This window comes from Scyliorhinus canicula, chromosome 1 (genome assembly GCF_902713615.1).
Source record: "Scyliorhinus canicula chromosome 1, sScyCan1.1, whole genome shotgun sequence".
NCBI lineage: Eukaryota > Metazoa > Chordata > Chondrichthyes > Carcharhiniformes > Scyliorhinidae > Scyliorhinus > Scyliorhinus canicula.
Genome location: NC_052146.1, coordinates 109,746,129 through 109,765,224, shown reverse-complemented (window position 1 = coordinate 109,765,224; position 19,096 = coordinate 109,746,129). Strand labels below are relative to the sequence as shown.

At 44.3% G+C, this 19,096-nt stretch overlaps 1 protein-coding gene across 3 annotated transcripts in view; it reads left to right on the top strand.

The window, feature by feature from the left end:
- The window catches only part of pabpc4 (poly(A) binding protein, cytoplasmic 4 (inducible form)), an 82,538-nt gene extending 64,272 nt beyond the window's left edge, over positions 1-18,266 (top strand). For all 3 annotated transcript variants that reach the window (XM_038797443.1, XM_038797434.1, XM_038797453.1), the window contains 6 exons: positions 4,849-4,965; positions 9,374-9,513; positions 10,884-10,977; positions 11,436-11,566; positions 12,078-12,187; positions 17,800-18,266. In XM_038797443.1, coding sequence (XP_038653371.1) covers positions 4,849-4,965; positions 9,374-9,513; positions 10,884-10,977; positions 11,436-11,566; positions 12,078-12,164 — 569 coding nt within the window. In that variant the 3' untranslated portion in view covers positions 12,165-12,187; positions 17,800-18,266. The remainder of the gene's footprint in view (positions 1-4,848; positions 4,966-9,373; positions 9,514-10,883; positions 10,978-11,435; positions 11,567-12,077; positions 12,188-17,799) is intronic.
- Positions 18,267-19,096: the final 830 nt, after the last annotated feature.

The following is a 19,096-nucleotide window of genomic DNA, read 5'->3' as shown; positions in this document are numbered from 1 at the left end:
CACTTGAAATGTTCTCATAGTTAGGGATCCTCTCATGATCTCATAGTTAGGGATCCTCTCGGAAGGAGCGATCAGAATATGGTGGAATTTAAAATACAGATGGAGGGTGCGAAGGTAAAATCAAATACTAGTGTTTTGTGTTTAAACAAAGGAGATTACAATGGGATGAGAGAAGAACTATCTAAGGTAGACTGGGAGCAAAGACTTTATGGTGGAACAGTGGAGAACCTTCCAAGCGATTTTTCACAGTGCTCAGCAAAGGTTTATACAGTAGTCCCCCTTTATAACGCGGGTGTTGGGGTCCAAGACAGCCACCCGCGTTGCAACCGAGCCGCGGATATCCACGATGGGGGTTTTAAATTTATTTTAAAATCTATGCTAGCGCTTCCCATTGAGAGTCTACGGGGGGCGGGGGGAGAGGTCAGACCCCCGTAGACTCACAATGGGAAGCGCTAGCATAGATTTTTAAATAAATTTAAAACCCCCATCGTGGATCTAATTAAAACAGTGTCAATTTCAGCGGCCGGCTCACTTTGATCCGGAGAGGGAAGCTGCTCTCTCACTGAAACAATCAGCCGGCCGCTGAAATTGACACTGCCCGCTGCTCTCTCCCTCCAATCCAACTTTTAAGTTTTAATGTTTCTGATTGGAGGGAGAGAGCAGCCGGCAGTGTCAATTTCAGCGGCCGGCTGATTGTTTCAGTGAGAGAGCAGCTTCCCTCTCCGGATCAAAGTGAGCCGGCCGCTGAAATTGACACTGCCGGCTGATTGGAGGGAGAGAGCAGAGAACACAGGAGGAGGTCATACGGGCCTCTGCAAGACCAGCATGGTCTCACATCGCCCCTCCCCTCTGTAGTTGGGGTTCAGGCTGTGGCTGCTGGGGTACAGGCTGTGGCTCCTGGGGTACAAGCCGTGGCTGCTGGGCTTCAGGCTGTGGCTGCTGGGGTACTGTGGCTGCTGGGGTTCAGGCTGTGGCTGCTGGGGTACAGGCCGTGGCTGCTGGGGTTCAGGCTGTGGCTGCTGGGGTACTGATTGGAGGGAGAGAGCAGCGGGCAGTGTCAATTTCAGCGGCCGGCTGATTGCTTCAGTGAGAGAGCAGCTTCCCTCTCCGGATCAAAGTGAGCTGGCCGCTGAAATTGACACTGCCGGCTGCTCTCTCCCTCCAATCAGAAACATTAAAACTTAAAAGTTGGATTGGAGGGAGAGAGCAGCGGCCAGTGTCAATTTCAGCGGCCAGCTCACTTTGATCCGGAGAGGGAAGCTGCTCTCTCACTGAAACAATCAGCCGGCCGCTGAAATTGACACTGCCCGCTGCTCTCTCCCTCCAATCCAACTTTTAAGTTTTAATGTTTCTGATTGGAGGGAGAGAGCAGCCGGCAGTGTCAATTTCAGCGGCCGGCTGATTGTTTCAGTGAGAGAGCAGCTTCCCTCTCCGGATCAAAGTGAGCCGGCCGCTGAAATTGACACAACTGACAGTTGGGGTCCATAAGCCCCCCCGCGGTATATCGCGAACCGCGGTATTGCGGAGCGCGGTATAACGGGGGACTACTGTACCCACAAAAAGGAAGGACGGTAGAAAGAGGGAAAATCGACCGTGGATATCTAAGGAAATAAGGGAGAGTATCAAATTGAAGGAAAGAGCATCCAAAGTGGCAAAGATTGGTGGGAGACTAGAGGACTTGGAAATATTTAAGGGACAACAGAAAGCTACTAAAAAAGCTATAAAGAAGAGTAAGTTAGAGTATGAGAGTAAACGTGCTCAGAATATAAAAACAGACAGCAAAAGTTTTTACAAATATATAAAGCAAAAAAGAGTGGCTAAGGTAAATATTGGTCCTTTAGAGGATGAGAAGGGAGTTTTAATAATGGGAGATGAGGAAATGGCTGAGGAACTGAACAGGTTTTTTGGGTCGGTCTTCACAGTGGAAGACACAAATAACATGCCAGTGACTGATAGAAATGAGGTTATGACAGGTGATGACCTTGAGAGGATTGTTATCACTAAGGACGTAGTGATGGGCAAGCTAATGGGGCTAATGGTAGACAAGTCTCCTGGCCCTGATGGAATGCATCCCAGAGTGCTAAAAGAGATGGCTAGAGAAATTGCAGATGGACTAGTGATGATTTACCAAAATTCACTAGACTCTGGGGTGGTCCCGGTGGATTGGAAATTAGCAAACGTGACACCACTGTTTAAAAAAGGAGGTCGGCAGAGAGCAGGAAATTATAGGCCAGTGAGCTTAACGTCGGTAGTAGGGAAGATGCTGGAATCTATCATCAAGGAAGAAATAGCGAGGCATCTGGATAGAAATTGTCCCATTGGGCAGACGCAGCATGGGTTCATAAAGGGCGGGTTGTGCCTAACTAATTTAGTGGAATTTTTTGAAGACATTACCAGTGCAGTCGATAACGGGGAGCCAATGGATGTGGTATATCTGGATTTCCAGAAAGCTTTTGACAAGGTGCCACACAAAAGGCTGCTGCACAAGCTAAAGATGCATGGCATTAAGGGTAAAGTAGTAGCATGGATAGAGGATTGGTTAATTAATAGAAAGCAAAGAGTGGGGATTAATGGGTCCTTCTCTGGTTGGCGATCAGTAGCTAGTGGTGTCCCTCAGGAATCCGTGTTGGGCCCACAATTGTTCACAATCTACATAGATGATTTAGAGTTGGGGACCAAGGACAATGTGTCCAAGTTTGCAGATGACACTAAGATGAGTGGTAAAGCGAAAAGTGCAGAGGATACTGGAAGTCTGCAGAGGGATTTGGATAGGTTAAGTGAATGGGCTAGGGTCTGACAAATGGAATACAATGTTGACAAATGTGAGGTTATCCATTTTGGTAGGAATAACAGCAAACGGGATTATTATTTAAACAATAAAATATTAAAGCCTGCTGCTGTGCAGAGAGACCTGGGTGTGCTAGTGCATGAGTCATAGAAAGTTGGTTTACAGATGCAACAGGTGTTTAAGAAGGCAAATTGAATTTTGTCCTTCATTGCTAGAGGGATGGAGTTTAAGACTAGGTTATGCTGCAATTGTATAAGGTGTTAGTGAGGCCACACCTGGAGTATTGTGTTCAGTTTTGGTCTCCTTACTTGAGAAAGGACGTACTGGCACTGGAGGGTGTGCAGAGGAGATTCACGAGGTTAATCCCAGGGCTGAAGGGGTTGGATTACGAGGAGAGGTTGAGTAGACTGCGACTGTACTCGTTGGAATTTAGAAGGATTGGGGGGGGGGGGGGGGGGGGGGTCTTATAGAAGCATTTAAAATTATGAAGGGAATAGATAGGATAGATGCGGGCAGGTTGTTTCCGCTGGCGGGTGAAAGCAGAACTAGGGGGCATAGCCTCAAAATAATGGGAAGTAGATTTAGGACTGAGTTTAGGAGGAACTTCTTCACCCAAAGGGTTGTGAATCTATGGAATTCCTAGCCCAGTGAAGCAGTTGAGGCTCCTTCATTACATGTTTTTAAGGTAAAGATAGATAGTTTTTTGAAGAAAAAAGGGATTAAGGGTTATGGTGTTCGGGCCGGAAAGTGGAGATGAGTCCACAAAAGATCAGCCATGATCTCATTGAATGGCGGAGCAGGCTTGAGGGGCCAGATGGCCTACTCCTGCTCCTAGTTCTTATGTTCTTATGTTAACTTCTAAACCTCCCCCGAGGATAATCGAATCTGGAATAAGTGGGAGGGGAAGATAAATTCAGACTATTCACAACTAATTCAAATGCCGAGTCCAGTTGCTGGTAAGGAGTGTATGCAAACATATCTCCATGAGTTCTCGACTATTATTTATGTTGCAATTGTACATCTAGTTTGGAGTGCGGAATTTTAAAAAATATAACACCACAATTGTACCTAATAGCTGACCAATTTAGATGTTCGATTGTAAGCTGGCCCTGGGAAGACAACAGATTGTGATGCTGTGCTGAATTAGCACTGCTACAGCATGTCATTGAAAATTCTATTTAGAATTGTAGGTTTTTTGCTTTAAAAGTTTGGGATGTGAATTGTGCACAAGTACGATGGATTTTTGACAGCTAGCATAAGTCAGAAGTATAAATGTGTCCTGCTACAAATCTGCAGGTTTAAGGCAATGTTCCTTTTCATTTTCCTTTCTTGTGTGCAGCCTGTTTGTTGCATTGTACGTTCCCTTTCGATTGTTATGCAGCTACGCACACTCGCATCATGCAAGGGAATGTTGGCTGTGTGTGACCTTGTTCGTTGCGCCGTGCATATATGTTCAGGATTGCTGCATGACTGCTCAGCTTAGCAGGAACATTGGTTTTAGAGTAATACTTCTAATATTCATTAAATGTGGTGCAGTGGTTAGCACTGCTGCCTCACGCCGTCGAGGTCCCAGGTTCGATCCCGGCTCTGGGTCACTGTCTGTGTGGAGTTTGCACATTCTCCCCATGTTTGCGTGGGTCTCACCCCCACAGCCCAAAGGATGTGCAGGGTAGGTGGATTGGCCACGCTAAATTGTCCCTTAGTTGGAAAAAAATAATTGGATATTCTTTAAAAAATATTCATTAAATATCCATCCCCCAAAAATTCTAATCTTTTTGAGCACACACAAATTTTAAAATGTAAATCTGAGTTTATCCTCAAGTTGCAGTTATACAGAAGTGAAATACTGCAGATGATGAAAACAAGACACTGGAATAATCATATGTGGAAATAGCATATGTGGAAGAGAAACATTGACTTGAAGCATTAAATTTTATCAGAACTGGGTAAAGTTCCCGATGGTGTTGTGCTTGGTTTAAAAACCTTAGTATGTAATATATATATCTAATTTAAAACAAAGATGAATGATTGTTTCTAGTATCTGTTTCTTGCTTCAACAGGGTTCCAAGCCATGCCAAATGCCCTTCGTCAGGGAGGTCCTAGACCTTCACTGCGTCACTTAACGCCAGCCGGAAATACTCAGGGTCCTCGAAGTATTCCTGGTGCACAGAGAATGGGTGAGTGTCTATGTAATTACAAATCATTATTGTAACTTGTTCGTTCGCGGCATGTGGGTGGCGCTGGCTATTGTTGCCCATCCCTAATTGCCCTTGAGAAAGTGGTGGTAAGCTTTTTTCTTGAACCGCTACAGTTCAAGTGATGTAGGTACACCCATGGTGCTGTTGGGAATACAGTTCCAGGATTTTGACCCAGTGACAATGAAGGAACGGCAATATATCTCCCAGTCAGTGGCGTGTGGCTTGGAGGGAAACTTGCAGGTGGTGGTATCCCCATTCATCTTGTCCTTCTAGAAGGAGGTCACGGGTTACGAAGGTGTTGTTGAAGGAACCTTGGAGAGTTGCTGCAATGCATCTTGTAGATAATGCACACTGCTGCCATTGTGCATCAGTGGAGGGGGGAGTCAATGTTTAAGTTATCAAATGGGCTGCTTTGTGTTGGATGGTGTTGAGCTTGTTTCTTGACTGTTGTGGGAGAAGTGCTGTGACACCTGACTTGTTCCTTATAGATGGTCAACAGTCTTTGGGTATAAAGTGGTAAATTAATTGCCACACACTTCCCAACTTGTCTTGCTCTTCCAGCCACAGTATTAGATTCTCTTTTGTTGGAAATGGTCATTGCCTGGCACTTGTGTGGAGCGAATGTTACTTACCACAATACTTCTTATGTTAGCGTATCTTTAGGCAGCACGGTAGCACAGTGGATAGCATTGCTGTTCTACGGCTCTGAGGACCCAGTTCAATCCCGGCTCTGGATCACTGTTTGTGTGGAGTTTGCACATTTTCCCCTGTTTGCGTGGGTTTCACCCCCACAACCCAAAAATGTGCATGATAGGTGGATTGGCCTCGATAAATTGCCCCTTAATTGGAAAGAAAATATAATTGGGTACTCTAAATTTTTCTATTTTTAAAAAAATATTATTTTTAAAATACAGTAGTCCCCTGTTATACCGCGCTCCGCAATACCGCGGTTCGCGATATACCGCGGGGGGGGGGCTTATGGACCCCAACTGTCAGTTGTGTCAATTTCAGCGGCCGGCTCACTTTGATCCGGAGAGGGAAGCTGCTCTCACTGAAGCAATCAGCCGGCTGCTGAAATTGACACTGCCCACTGCTCTCTCCCTCCAATCCAACTTTTAAGTTTTAATGTTTCTGATTGGAGGGAGAAAGCAGCCGGCAGTGTCAATTTCAGCGGCCGGCTGATTGCTTCAGTGAGAGAGCAGCTTCCCTCTCTGGATCAAAGTGAGCCGTCCGCTGAAATTGACACTGCCGGCTGCTCTCTCCCTCCAATCAGAAACATTAAAACTTAAAAGTTGGATTGGAGGGAGAGAGCAGCGGGCAGTGTCAATTTCAGCGGCCGGCTGATTGTTTCAGTGAGAGCAGCTTCCCTCTCCGGATCAAAGTGAGCCGGCCGCTGAAATTGACACTGTTTTAATTGGATCCACGATGGGGGTTTTAAATTTATTTAAAAATCTATGCTAGCGCTTCCCATTGTGAGTCTACGGGGGTCTGACCTCTCCCCCCGCCCCCCGTAGACTCACAATGGGAAGCGCTAGCATAGATTTTTAAATAAATTTAAAACCCCCATCATGGATATCCGCGGCTCGGATACAACGCGGGTGGCTGACTTGGACCCCAACACCCGCGTTATAAAGGGGGACTACTGTATTAGTGTATCTTCCATTATCCACACAAAATGTAAAAATAGTTTGCAATGCCAGTTGAGGAAAGCATTGATGAAAATGGTTGAATGCACAGAAAGTGGATGAAGAGCCCCTCAGATGTATTACATTCAGGAGATAATTTAAAATATATTTTATTCCGAACTCAAACAAGGTTAGGTTACACCCACAATAATTAGACACAGTTTGTAATATTCTCTCCCCCCCCCCCCCCCCCCCCCCCCCTTCCGCGACAAAACAAATTTGAATATGGATAGGAACGGACGCCACCCACGTAAAACCCTTCCTCCGAACCTCTTACGGTGAACTTTACTTTCTCCATACTCAAATATTTGTGCAGGTCCCCCACCTATGTCGCTACCCCGACATTGCCAACCGCCAGTTCAGCAAACCCCTTGAGCAAGCAATCGGAGGCGAAGTCCATCACATCGACCTCTTCCCATCCTGTCGCCCTGGCAGCTCCAAAACTCCAAAAATCACCACCAAGGGGCACGCCGCTACTTTGAAGCCCAATACCTATGACAGAGCTTTGAACATCGCTTCCCAAAAATCCTCCAGTTTCACACACCCCCTAAACATAGGGGCAAGGTTCGCCGGTCCCACCCATACTTCTCACCGAGATCCTCTACCCCAGGGAAGAATCCCCTCATCCGCACCCCTGTTATGTATACCCTGTGCAAATTAAATTGACCCAACGCAATACCTCACTCCATATTCCCACCCTAGCCATGATCTAGCTGTCTGATTGTCAATATTGAGCTTGGCTGTTGTGCACCTCAACAAGAAAGCAATAACTTCCATTTAGATAGCACTATTCATACTCTTGGTGTCTACCAAAAGACTTTCCAGTCGATAAAGTACTTTTAAAGTTTAGTCCCTGTTGTAATGTAGAAAAATGTGGCAGCCCACTTAGACACAGGGAGGTCCCATAGGAACATAACAATTAGGAGCAGAAGTAGGCAATTCAGCCCTTCGAGCCTTCTCCACCATTCAATCAGATCATGATTCTACCGCCTCTCAACCTATATCTGTGACCTCTTGTTCTAGATTGCCCCACAAGGGGAAATGTTTGGTCTACATTTACTTTATCAATCCCTTTTAGTATTTTATATGCCTTGATCGGATCTCCCCTCACCCTTCTAAACTCCAGCAAGTATAAGACAAAACTGTTTAATCTCTCCTCATATGTCAACCCTTTCATGCCCGGAATCAATCTGGTGAACCTCCTCTGCACTGCCTCCAACGTCACTACATCCTTCCTCAAATGAGACGACCAAAACTGGACACAATACTCCAGATGCGGTCTCACCGACACCCTATACAATTGCAACAACACTTCATCTGAAGAATGGATATAAGTGATAATGTTCAGTAATTTTGTTTTTAAAATATTTTTATTCTCCTTTTTCACATTTTCTCCCAAATTTACACCCACCAACAATAAACAATAATCAGCAACAAATATGTCAATCCCCATAACAATAACAGTGATCCCATCCTCCCCCCCAACCCCCAAACATTAGCCCGCATGTTTACGTAAACAAATGACAAAAAGGAATCAGAGATCACCCATAGTCGCCCTTAATACTCACAGCCCCCCTCCTCCCACCCATCCCCCCAACTAATGTTCGATGTTATCCAGTTCTTGAAAGTGCATAATGAATAATGCCCATGAATTGTAGAACCCCTCCATCCTTCCCCTCAGTTCAATACCTGCCTCCGCCCCCGTTTCCAACCCTGGCTGGTCCGACACCCCGAGTATGCCCTCCCAGGGACCCGGGTCCAGTTTCACGTGCACCACCTTGGAAATTATGTGCTCTGTACACCACCTTCAGCTGTATCAGCCCCAACCTCTCACACAAGGTGGAGGCATTTACTCTCCGGAGCACCTCACACCAGAACCCCTCCTTGATAAACTCTCCCAACCCTTCCTCCCATTTGCTTTGCTCCCTTCCAGTGATGCCTTATCCTCTTCCAAAATAGCTCCGTAAACCGCTGACACTACCCCCTTTTCCAGTAATGTTCAGTAATGTTTGTTGAGGGATAAGTGTTGACATTGCTGGCAGAATTCTTGCACTCTTTAAATCGATCCATGGGATCTTTTACATCCACCTGCAAGCATTTACAAGGCTGTAGTTTGGTATCTCACCTGCAACCAGGTAATTCTGACAGCGCAGTGCTCCCTGACTAGTGTCAGTCCAATTTATATGCTGACGTTTTTGGGGTGAGGCTTGAACCCATGATATTCTGACACAGAGGTGAGGCTGACACCTTGCTGCTGGAAACACTGCTCATTGCTGATAAATGGTCACTTAATGAGGTACAATATCTAGCTGAAATTGGCACGTTCAGAACAGAACGAGAGAAAACGCAGTGAGTTCCTATAGGGAATTGAGCTCCACCGGACATTAAGATCCTAGGTTTGAGCTGGAATTTGCGTTGAATTCTTTATCTCAGTCTTGACAGTAGCAGGTGGTGAGACAGTTTGCCTACTCACTCTCAAGGACTGAATGTGAAAAATCAGTTTGGGTTTGTACTCCTTATTATTTTGCAGGATCCCTCCTCAGAAATGGGTGAGTACTTTACATAAACCTGGCAATAGTTGCCTGGTTTTACTAATAGTGTGTACATGTTACCTCATGTCGAAGTTGCTATCCTTGCCTTGACGGGCATGGATTCTATTGTTCAGCTCTGTGGAAATATAGCTCATGGTTTTGTTGTTTCAGGGTTGTCCACAGCTCAGAATCTGGCTCATCGCCCTGGAATTGCTGGCCCAACACCACGGGGTGTTCCACCGTACAAATATGCTCCCACTGTCCGCAACCCACAGCAATCAGTCGTACAACCTCAAATGACTGTACAACAGGTACTATAAAGTAATGAAATTTCCATTCAAAAGTTAGGATGAATTACCCTGATTGAATACATGATAAACTGGACTAGTCTAATCTGTTTTGCATATAAGACCATAAGACATAGGAGTGGAAGTAAGGCCATTCGGCCCATCGAGTCCACTCCGCCATTCAATTATGGCTGATGGGCATTTCAACTCCACCTACCAGCATTCTCCCCGTAGCCCTTAATTCCTCGCGACATCAAGAATTTATCTATCTCTGCCTTGAAGCCATTTAGCGTCCCGGCCTCCACTGCACTCCGCGGCAATGAATTCCACAGGCCCACCACTCTCTGGCTGAAGAAATGTCTCCGCATTTCTGTTCTGAATTTACCCCCTCTAATTCTAAGGCTGTGCCCATGGGTCCTCGTCTCCTCGCCTAACGGAAACAGTTTCTTTGCGTCCACCCTTTCTAAGCCATGTATTATTTTGTAAGTTTCTATTAGATCTCCCCTTAACCTTCTAAACTCCAATGAATACAATCCCAGGATCCTCAGCCGTTCATCATATGTTAGACCCGCCATTCCAGGGATCATCCGTGTGAATCTCCGCTGGACACGCTCCAGTGCCAGTATGTCCTTCCTGAGATGTGAGATGCGGAGATGTGTGTATAGTCACTGATGTAATATATTCAGCTAGCCAACTGAGGACCAGGGTTATCAATAATAATTGTCTTTCATCCTTTTCAAATTGTAAATTTGAGATGAGGTATATGAGTAATAATGACAACTAAATGTACTAATTTTCACAAAGTAGATAATGGCTTAATTGCCACCTATCAAGAGTGATCTTAAGCGGGCAACACCAACACCAAACCCATTCGAGTATTGCCCACTGTAATTGTTTCTACAGCACCCAAATGTATATTTACCCCCACAAAGTCACCTACTTATAATTTTGCCAGTTGTCAGAGTTGCTGCTGTTGAGCTGGTGCACAATACCTTGCCAGTTATTCTATTTTATTTTTTATTATTACTTTTTCTTTTGCTGTGTTTGGGTGTGCCCTTCTCTTCTATCATTGTATGTATATATATTTCTTATTCTGTGTACATAACGGTAAATATACTTTGTTCAAAAACCCAATAAAAACATTTATTTAAATAAAAGAGAGATCTTGAGCAGAAACCAGATGCAGCCACAGTGTCAGGAAAACTGGACACAGAGCGAGTTTATCCATGATTGTCCTGTACATTCTCACAGTAACTGGTCCAAGAGTCAAAATATGGAAGCTGGTTTTAGTGGCTTACCTAGCTTTAGGTAATGGGGTGTTAGTGTCAGAGAGTAAAAGAAAGAGACATTTTGGCTGACCAATGACCATGATTTTTCTGTGTGTGGTTTTTTAGCCCTCTCAGTCTGCAGTGCTTGTACAAGGACAGGAACCTCTGACTGCCTCCATGCTTGCTGCAGCCCCGCCTCAGGAACAGAAGCAGATGCTGGGTGAGTGAAATCTGAAATACCCCTGCCATAAGACTACGATAAAAGTAAATGAAATAATAAGTTTTGCTTTGAGCTTTCAAATGTATTATTTGATAAATGCAAGACTATTTTAATACTTGCGGAAAGTGATTAATAAACGTGAATTCGCCCCTCCCGGGGTAGCACAGCAGCACCGTGGTTAGCACTGCTGTCTCACGGCTGCGAGGACCTGGGTTCGTTCCCGGCCCCAGGTCACTGTCCGTGTGGAGTTCGCACATTCTCCCCATATCTGTATGGGTCTCGCCCCCACAATCTAAAGATGTGCAGAGTTGGTGGATTGGCCATGCTAAATTGCTCCATAATTAGAAAAAAGAAATTTGGGTACTCTAAATTTAATTTATTTTTAAACATTCGCCCCTCCTTTATCCACCGTTGACTTCAATTAAATAACAGATCTAAATTCTGTTCTGCATTCTCAGGTGAACGACTCTTCCCCTTGATTCAGAGTATGCACCCTTCCTTAGCTGGCAAGATTACTGGAATGCTTCTTGAGATAGACAACTCTGAGCTGCTACACATGTTGGAGTCCCCAGAATCACTCCGGTCAAAGGTATGCTGATACTAATCTATTTTATGGCTGTTGGTAGAGACTAGTTTGATCATCCAAGTGACTGCTCTATGTTTAAAGAAATATGACTTTGTGGGGACTGGTTTCGATATAAAGTACTACGTCCCCTCTGGACCTTAAGGCAGTTTCACAATTTTCTCATTCTTGTAGAAACCTGTGTTTAAGTCTTTATTATCCATTGTAGATTAGTCCACTGACTGTAGCAGAATCTGAGATTGATTCTGCACCTAAATTTGCAGTTGTTTGGGATTGGCCAGGATGAATGAAACCTATAAACCCAGTGCCAGCTGATTACACAGCAGTATTGAACTGGTTTTGACTTTTGATGACTTAGGCTCCTTCACATAAGTGACATTTTAACAAAGAAATCCAGCAACTTTTATCAAAAATGTTTACAGATGTAATTGGAAAGAATGTTGCACAAACTACATAGCGAATAGTGGTTTGAGGACCAGTTTTGATTCATATTGAAAATATGAAATCTGTCTTCCAGGTTGAAGAAGCTGTGGCTGTGCTGCAAGCTCATCAGGCTAAGAAAGAGGCTGCCCAGAAGGCAGCTGTGGTTGTAGCCACATCCTAATCCTGGGAATGAGGTGTCCAATGGTAAGTGTTCAAACGATTAATTGACTCCAGTATTCATTCTGTTTTTCAAATCATGAACTGATTTTCCTGGACTTCTACTGTGTCGGTGGAACATTTGATGATTTTTGAATTGGCCCTTTGGGAGGGGGGGAACTAACATAGAAATAGGCCATTCAGCCCCTCGAGCTTGTCGCTCCATTTAATGAGATCATGGCTGATCTGTGACCTAACTCCATGGGCGGGATTCTCCCTAGCCTGACGCCGAAATCGTGTTCAGCGATCAGGCGGAGAATGGGCTCCGACACCGAAATCGGGGCTGATGCCAGTCAGTCATGCTCCGCCCCCTCTGAAATAGCGTCATTGCGACGAGCACCGCGCACAGTCGCAATGCCGTTGGTGCCTCCTCGGCCGGCCCACCCGTAATGCTTAGCTCCCGATGGGCCGAGTTCCCGACGTCGCGGGACACGTGTGGTCCCTCAAATCGTGAACCCAGCGTACAGGCTGCGGACTGTGTCCAGCACCGCCACACTCGGCTGGGATACATGCCGCTGGCCGGGTGAGGGGGTCTTCTGCGCGAGCTGGGGGATAGCCAGAGGGTGGGCTGTGGGGTCGCGGATGGCGGGTTGAGTCCCCGCACGGCCAAGCACCATGTTGTGTGGCGCAACAGCTGCAGGTCGGCAGCCGTGCGCATGCGTGGCCTGAGACGTGGCCAATCTCCAGCCGTTTTTGGAGCGGGAGTTTCAGCTGTCGCCGGTGCTAGCCCCTCACCGGTGCTGGAATTGGTCTGTGCCGATTTTTTTCACATGAATCTCTCGTGGAATTTCCATTTGAGCCAGCACTTAGCCGCAGGAACGGCGAATCCAGCCCCATATATCTGCCTTTGGCCCGTATCGCTTAATATATTTGCTTAACAAAAATCTTATCTATCTCAGATTTGAAAGTAACAAATGTTCTAGAGTTTGTAGAAAGAGTTCCAAATCTTTGAGTGAAGATGTGCTTCTCATCATCTCTCCTGAATGATCTAGTCCTAATTTTTACACTATGCCCCCTAGTTTTAGAATTTCCAACTAGTGGAAATAATTTATCTATATCTACCCTGTCTTTCCCTGTTAATATCTTAAATAGTTCAACAAATGCCTCATCTTAAAAGCCTCACAGTACCATGGACCAGGTTCAATCCCAGCCTTGGGTCACTGTCAGTGTGGAGTTTGCAAATTCTCCCTGTGTCTGTGTGTGTGTCACCTCCACAACCCAAAGATGTGCAGGGTAGGTGGATTGGCCACTCTAAATTACCCCCTTCATTGTAAAAAAAAAAATTGGGTACTCTAAATTTATAATTAAACAAAGAAAGAGTGGGGAGGGTCAGGTGAAGCAAAACGGGAAGGCAGGGATAGATTAGAGGGCAACGGTGATGAATGGCAAAGATGTCATGGAACAAAAGACAAAGAGAATGGAAATGGTTGTGGTAAATGAACAAAGCATTGGTCCAGAGTAGGTGTCAATAGCAGAATAACGGTCAGCATTGTCTGAAAGCAAAAGCATGAGAACAAAATACTTACTGCCACTAGTGAGAAAAATACAAAATGGCAGACAGGGTGGGGGGGGGGGGGGGGGGGGGGGGGGGGGGGAAGCTTGCAATGCATGGCTATCATCTATGGTACTGTTTCAGTGATTGGATGCCATTGAATGTTTGGGGGTGGGGGGACTCTATAGGTTAATGGTGACCATAGGCGATTCCTAATTCCGTTCTCTTTTATTTCTCCTTTGTTTGTCCCAGTGTGGGAGGGTTTGTTCTATTTGATGCTTATATTGTCAGGTGGGTCGTTGCTTGGGGTGGTGGGAGGATGGGATCGTTGTTGTTGATAAGGAAATTGACTTTGTATTTTGTTGCCATTTACTGCTTGTGGGTGGGATGTAAATTCTGGAGAAAATGTGAAAATGGAGAATAAAAATACTTTACAAAAAAAATCTATTTCAACAGTGTAGGTTAATGTAATCCAATTGACCTCCTTCCCATCCGTTTTGCTGATTCTACTTTCTACAGTGGCGCTTATGACATGTCTTCCTTATCCCTCGACCGAGGATTCCCCACTTACTGTGGTTGACCGGGGCCCCCAAGCGTGTCTGACCCATTCCTGTCCCTGTCCTTTCCCCACCCTCCCATGATAGGGTTCCCCTTGCCCTCAATTTCCACGGGGAGAGTGTGCAAACTCCACAAGGACAGTGACCCAGAGCCAGGATCGAACCCGGGACCTTGGCGCCGTGAGGCAGCAATGCTAACCTCTGCACCACCATGCTGCCCGAGAAATTGGATATTTTGATAGTTATTATGGAGACATGTTTGAATGTTAATAATGGATCAAAAAGGGATTATAAGGAATTCAGGAAGGATAAAGCAATATAGAAAGCATATGTCAGTATATTTGTTAATTAAATTTAACTTCCAGAATTAGGTCATTTTGTTGCATTAGCCTCAGCTGAGGTTATTTGGTGTCAAGCATATTAAACTATTGGCTCCAAATTGATGATTGGCATTTGTCATAGACTTCCAGGACAAGTGGTGATAAAGACACAGAGTACAAACCAATAGAGTGACACTGAAGTTTCCTCAATTCTGCCAGGCAAAATACGTAACTATAAATGTTCACTCACAAGGAGAGTACCACAGACACAAATGGACTGTACAAACCAAGGTTTTAGTTAGATTGTTATTTGTTTTCATTGTTAATATATGCACTAGATCCAGAGAGTCAGAATCTGGATTATGTTTCATGTCTCCTGTAGTATCTGACAATTCCAGGACAGAATTCTGAAAATTAACTTTGCTTTAATTGTGACACTGTTTCCCGATCCATTGCAGGATGCCAGCTTGGAAGTATCGCTGTAATGGGCGTGATGGGTGGTGGGGTGTAGTTGTGGTTCAGGCATTAAGTGGTTCAGTGGTAAGTCAAGTAATGTTGAGGGCAGCACATCTGAAAGATTTGTTGACATTTTAAATGTCTCTTTTCTATTGTAGCATATTAGTAGTAACTGGTTACTTGATGCAATATCAAATCTCTGTGTGGGGGAGTGAGTACCTGTGCAACAGTGACTACAATATTATTAGATTCAGCTTTATCAGGCAAACCAAAGTCACCAAGAATTTAACACTAGTTCCAGACCTCAAGAGGGCAACATTTTGAAATATAGACGAGGATTAAACTATGCTACAAGGCAGGGATATGACCACGGCACAAGAGAACTGCAATGCCTCTAAAATTATCTCAATTCAAAAGAAGGCTGTATATTTCTCGAGTCAAAGGGACAGATGGTAAAACAAAGCCATGAGTAGCAATTATAAAATCATTTTTAGCTGTGTTAGAAGTTGTGTTATGCTGCTTTGTGTAGCATAAGCTGCTTCCTTGATGCATGCTTTGACAAAGGAAGCTCCAGACTATGAAATGAGTTCAACTTGTTTATTGAACTATTAACACAGTTCTTAAATGAGTTTGACTCTCTGCTAATCTAACTGTAGTAACTCAGTCTATCTTTACCAGCCTGCTCTAAGCCACGTGCTGGGTATGATGCTGTTGGTCAACCCTGATGAACTCTCTAGATGTCTGTCTGTGGAAAGAGGCAGAGCATGTGTGCCCTGTCCTTTTATATGGGTTGTGAAGTGCCCCCTTGTGGTAATGCCACCTCTGGGTGTCCTGATTACCCATTGGTTGTGTCCTGTTGTAATGACTGTAATGTAATACTGTAGCTGTATGTCTGCATGTTATAACATCTCTGGCACTCCCTCTAGTGGTTACTTAGTTGTAGTGTATTTACATTAACCCATTGTGTATATACAGTGATGCATATCACCACAGAAGTTAGTGCAATTAAGGGTCGCTTAGGGTTGTTGAATGATTCCTCTAGGCAGCTTCAGCTCCCACTAGGGAGCGTGAGCTCCCACGGTATGACAATGGTATTAAAATTACCATCAGACTGTACTTCATTACGTTAATTCAGTGTCTCGTTCTATAATATTGTGTCAAAATGGCAACAGATATAATCCTGGAAAAATTAAGTAATCCTGATTTATTTCATTCAATGCTGCTCAAAGAAATGGAAGCTGTGATAATCAAGTTGTTTTTAATATATTAATTTAACAGTGCACTGGAGTCAGGGATTCCCACAGCCTGAAAGAGGTTATGTAATGCTAATATTCAAAAAGGGCAGCAGGTCAGAACAGGGAAATTGACTTTGGTTGTAGGCAAATTGTTTTAAGGGATGGTTGGAAATACTATGGGTGACACCTTGAGAAGGGATCAATGAAGACTAAAGGAAATCATGTCTTACTGATCTGTTTTGAGTTAATTTCTAGGTAGGTGGATGAAGGTAGCCTAGTTGGATTGTATACTTAGATTTTCAAGAAGCTTTTGGCAACAGGCTACTTTATAAAATGTGGGATTAACTGAATACAGCAGAGGTCAAGTAAGTGTCTACCATGCAGAGTTCCAAACTAAAGACTTATTTAGGAGGTTCAATTCCCGTCTTGGGTCACTGTCTGTGCGGAGTCTGCACGTTCGGAGTCTGCACGATTAGCTCACAGGGCTAATCGCTGGCTTTTAAAGCAGATCAAGCAGGCCAGCAGCACGGCTCGATTCCCGTACCAGCCTCCCCAGACAGGCGCCGGAATGTGGCGACTAGGGGCTTTTCACAGTAACTTCATTGAAGCTTACTCGTGACAATAAGCGATTTTCATTTTTCATTTCATTTTTCTCCCCGTGTCTGCATGGATTTCCTCCAGATGCTCCGGTTTCCTCCCACAGTCCAAAGATGTGCAAGTTAGGTAGATTGGCCATGCTAAATTGCCCTTAGTGTCCAAAACGGTTAGGTGGGATAATGGGGATAGGGTGGCGGTGTGGGCTTAAGTAGGCTGCTGTTTACAAGGGCTGGTGCAGATTTGATGGGCTGAATGGCCTCCTTCTGCACTGTAAATTCTATGAAAAGCGGACAATGTGGGAAATACTCAGCAGGTCTGACAACCCCTGTGGAGAGAAAAACAGTTCACATTTAGGAGTACTTCCACCAGTTTCTATTATTTCAGATTTCCAGCATCCATGCTTTTGTAAAGTATCATTTTGTTTTGCATGGATAATACTACATGGACAACGTGGTACAATTTGTCCAATATTGTGCGCTTTGTCTTTGTGTTATATCTTTGTTAGATCTCATCTCGAATAATGTTCAGTTTTGTCCCCTCATCTGGTAGATGATTGGGGACCTGAAAAAAGGTCAAAGGGGGGAACCACTAGATGGATACCCAGTTTAAAAGTTCTTAGATGCCATAATAATCCTGGAAAGCTGGGTCTTTTAAAAACTTATCATTTTTATAAAATCATGTGCTCAGTTGCACCATGAACAAGCTCAGTGGACCAACTGGTTACCTATCTGTCAATTTCATATGTTCGTATTTTTCCTTTTCACTCACTCCACAATTCCAAAGTAATTTAACTTTCAGATTTTACATGAAATCAAACAAGTTATTTCAGCTAGTTTGCTAACTGGGATGTTACTCTGGAATTGGTGTATATTGATTTTAGAGTTTAAAAAAATGAACACTATTTGAACTGCAGTTAACCAGTTATTTTGTTTTTTCTTTGCAGATTGTCAAGAACCAAGGATTCCACAAATTTTGATTCAGATATATTCAGACCGGATGCGTGAATTGTGCTTAACTTTGAGGGGGGAAAAAAAAATCAAAAAAACATTGCAAAATTTCAAATAACCAGATTCTGAAACATTTTAAACTTACCTTAAGAATTTAAAAGAAATATATTTTGATAAATCAAACTATAAAGTATCAAGCAGGACACCACTTTAATTTAGAACTTGCTTTGATTTGAAAATGGGTATGTGTGGCCAGGATAGATTATTTATTTATTTTCCTTCTCTTTAAAGAACAGGAAATAAAAGTTTATGGGTATGAGAATGGAGCTAGATTTTATTTTGCAGTTTGGTTTTATCATTAAGGTGTGTTTTAATTTTTAAAACTCAAGTTTGCCTAAATCTGAAAAAGTGTGTTTCTGATTGGGGAAGGGAGAAAACAATAAAAAAAAACTCTTTCACTAAGAAATGTCAATTGTCTTCATTCACTTTGGACGAATTGTGATTATTTTTCAGCTTGTTTTGTTTATTAGATTGTGGCAGAATTTTTAAATTAGGGAAGTGGAGCTTTTTATGAAAATAAATTTAAGAGTACCCAGTTCTTTTTTTCCGATTAAGGGGCAATTTAGCGAGGCCAATCCACGTACCCTGCACATCTTTTGGGTTGTGGGGGTGAGACCCACGCAGCTACAGGGAGAATGTGCAAACTCCGCCCGGACAGTGACCCGGACCAGGATTGAACCCGGGTCCTTGGCGGCATGAGGGAACAGTGCTAAGCACTGACCCACCGTGCCACCCTGAACTTCTGAGGCGAAAAAGAGAACTCTGTTGCACACTTCTGGTGGTGGCCATGGAATAGGCGGTAGCAAATTTGGTAGCTCCCGCTCGTGACAGACCTTTTGGACCTTTTTCCCCCACTTTGTCCGAATTTTATTTGAAAAATAGGGAGTGGATGGGACAGTAAGGAAGAATCCCACATCAGTATATGGTGACGTGGACCAGAAGTGGTCGTATAAGAAGGAAAAATCGAGTAGAGAAGGCACATGTAAAACCCACAGCACAGAAAAACATGGCGGAGGTGCAGGGTACTGGCTTAGTGGCCCAGTGGTCAACGGAGTAGCTGGTGAAATTTATTCAGGAGGGTTTCGCCAAGCAACAGGAATAAGGACTAGACCCGATCAAGGCATTGATCGACTGGGTGGAGCAGGGGCTGGAAGCCCAAGGTCGGGCGATCCAGAAGGTTGAGGAGAAAGTTGGTCGAGCACGAGGAACACCTAACTGCGCTGGAGTTACAGG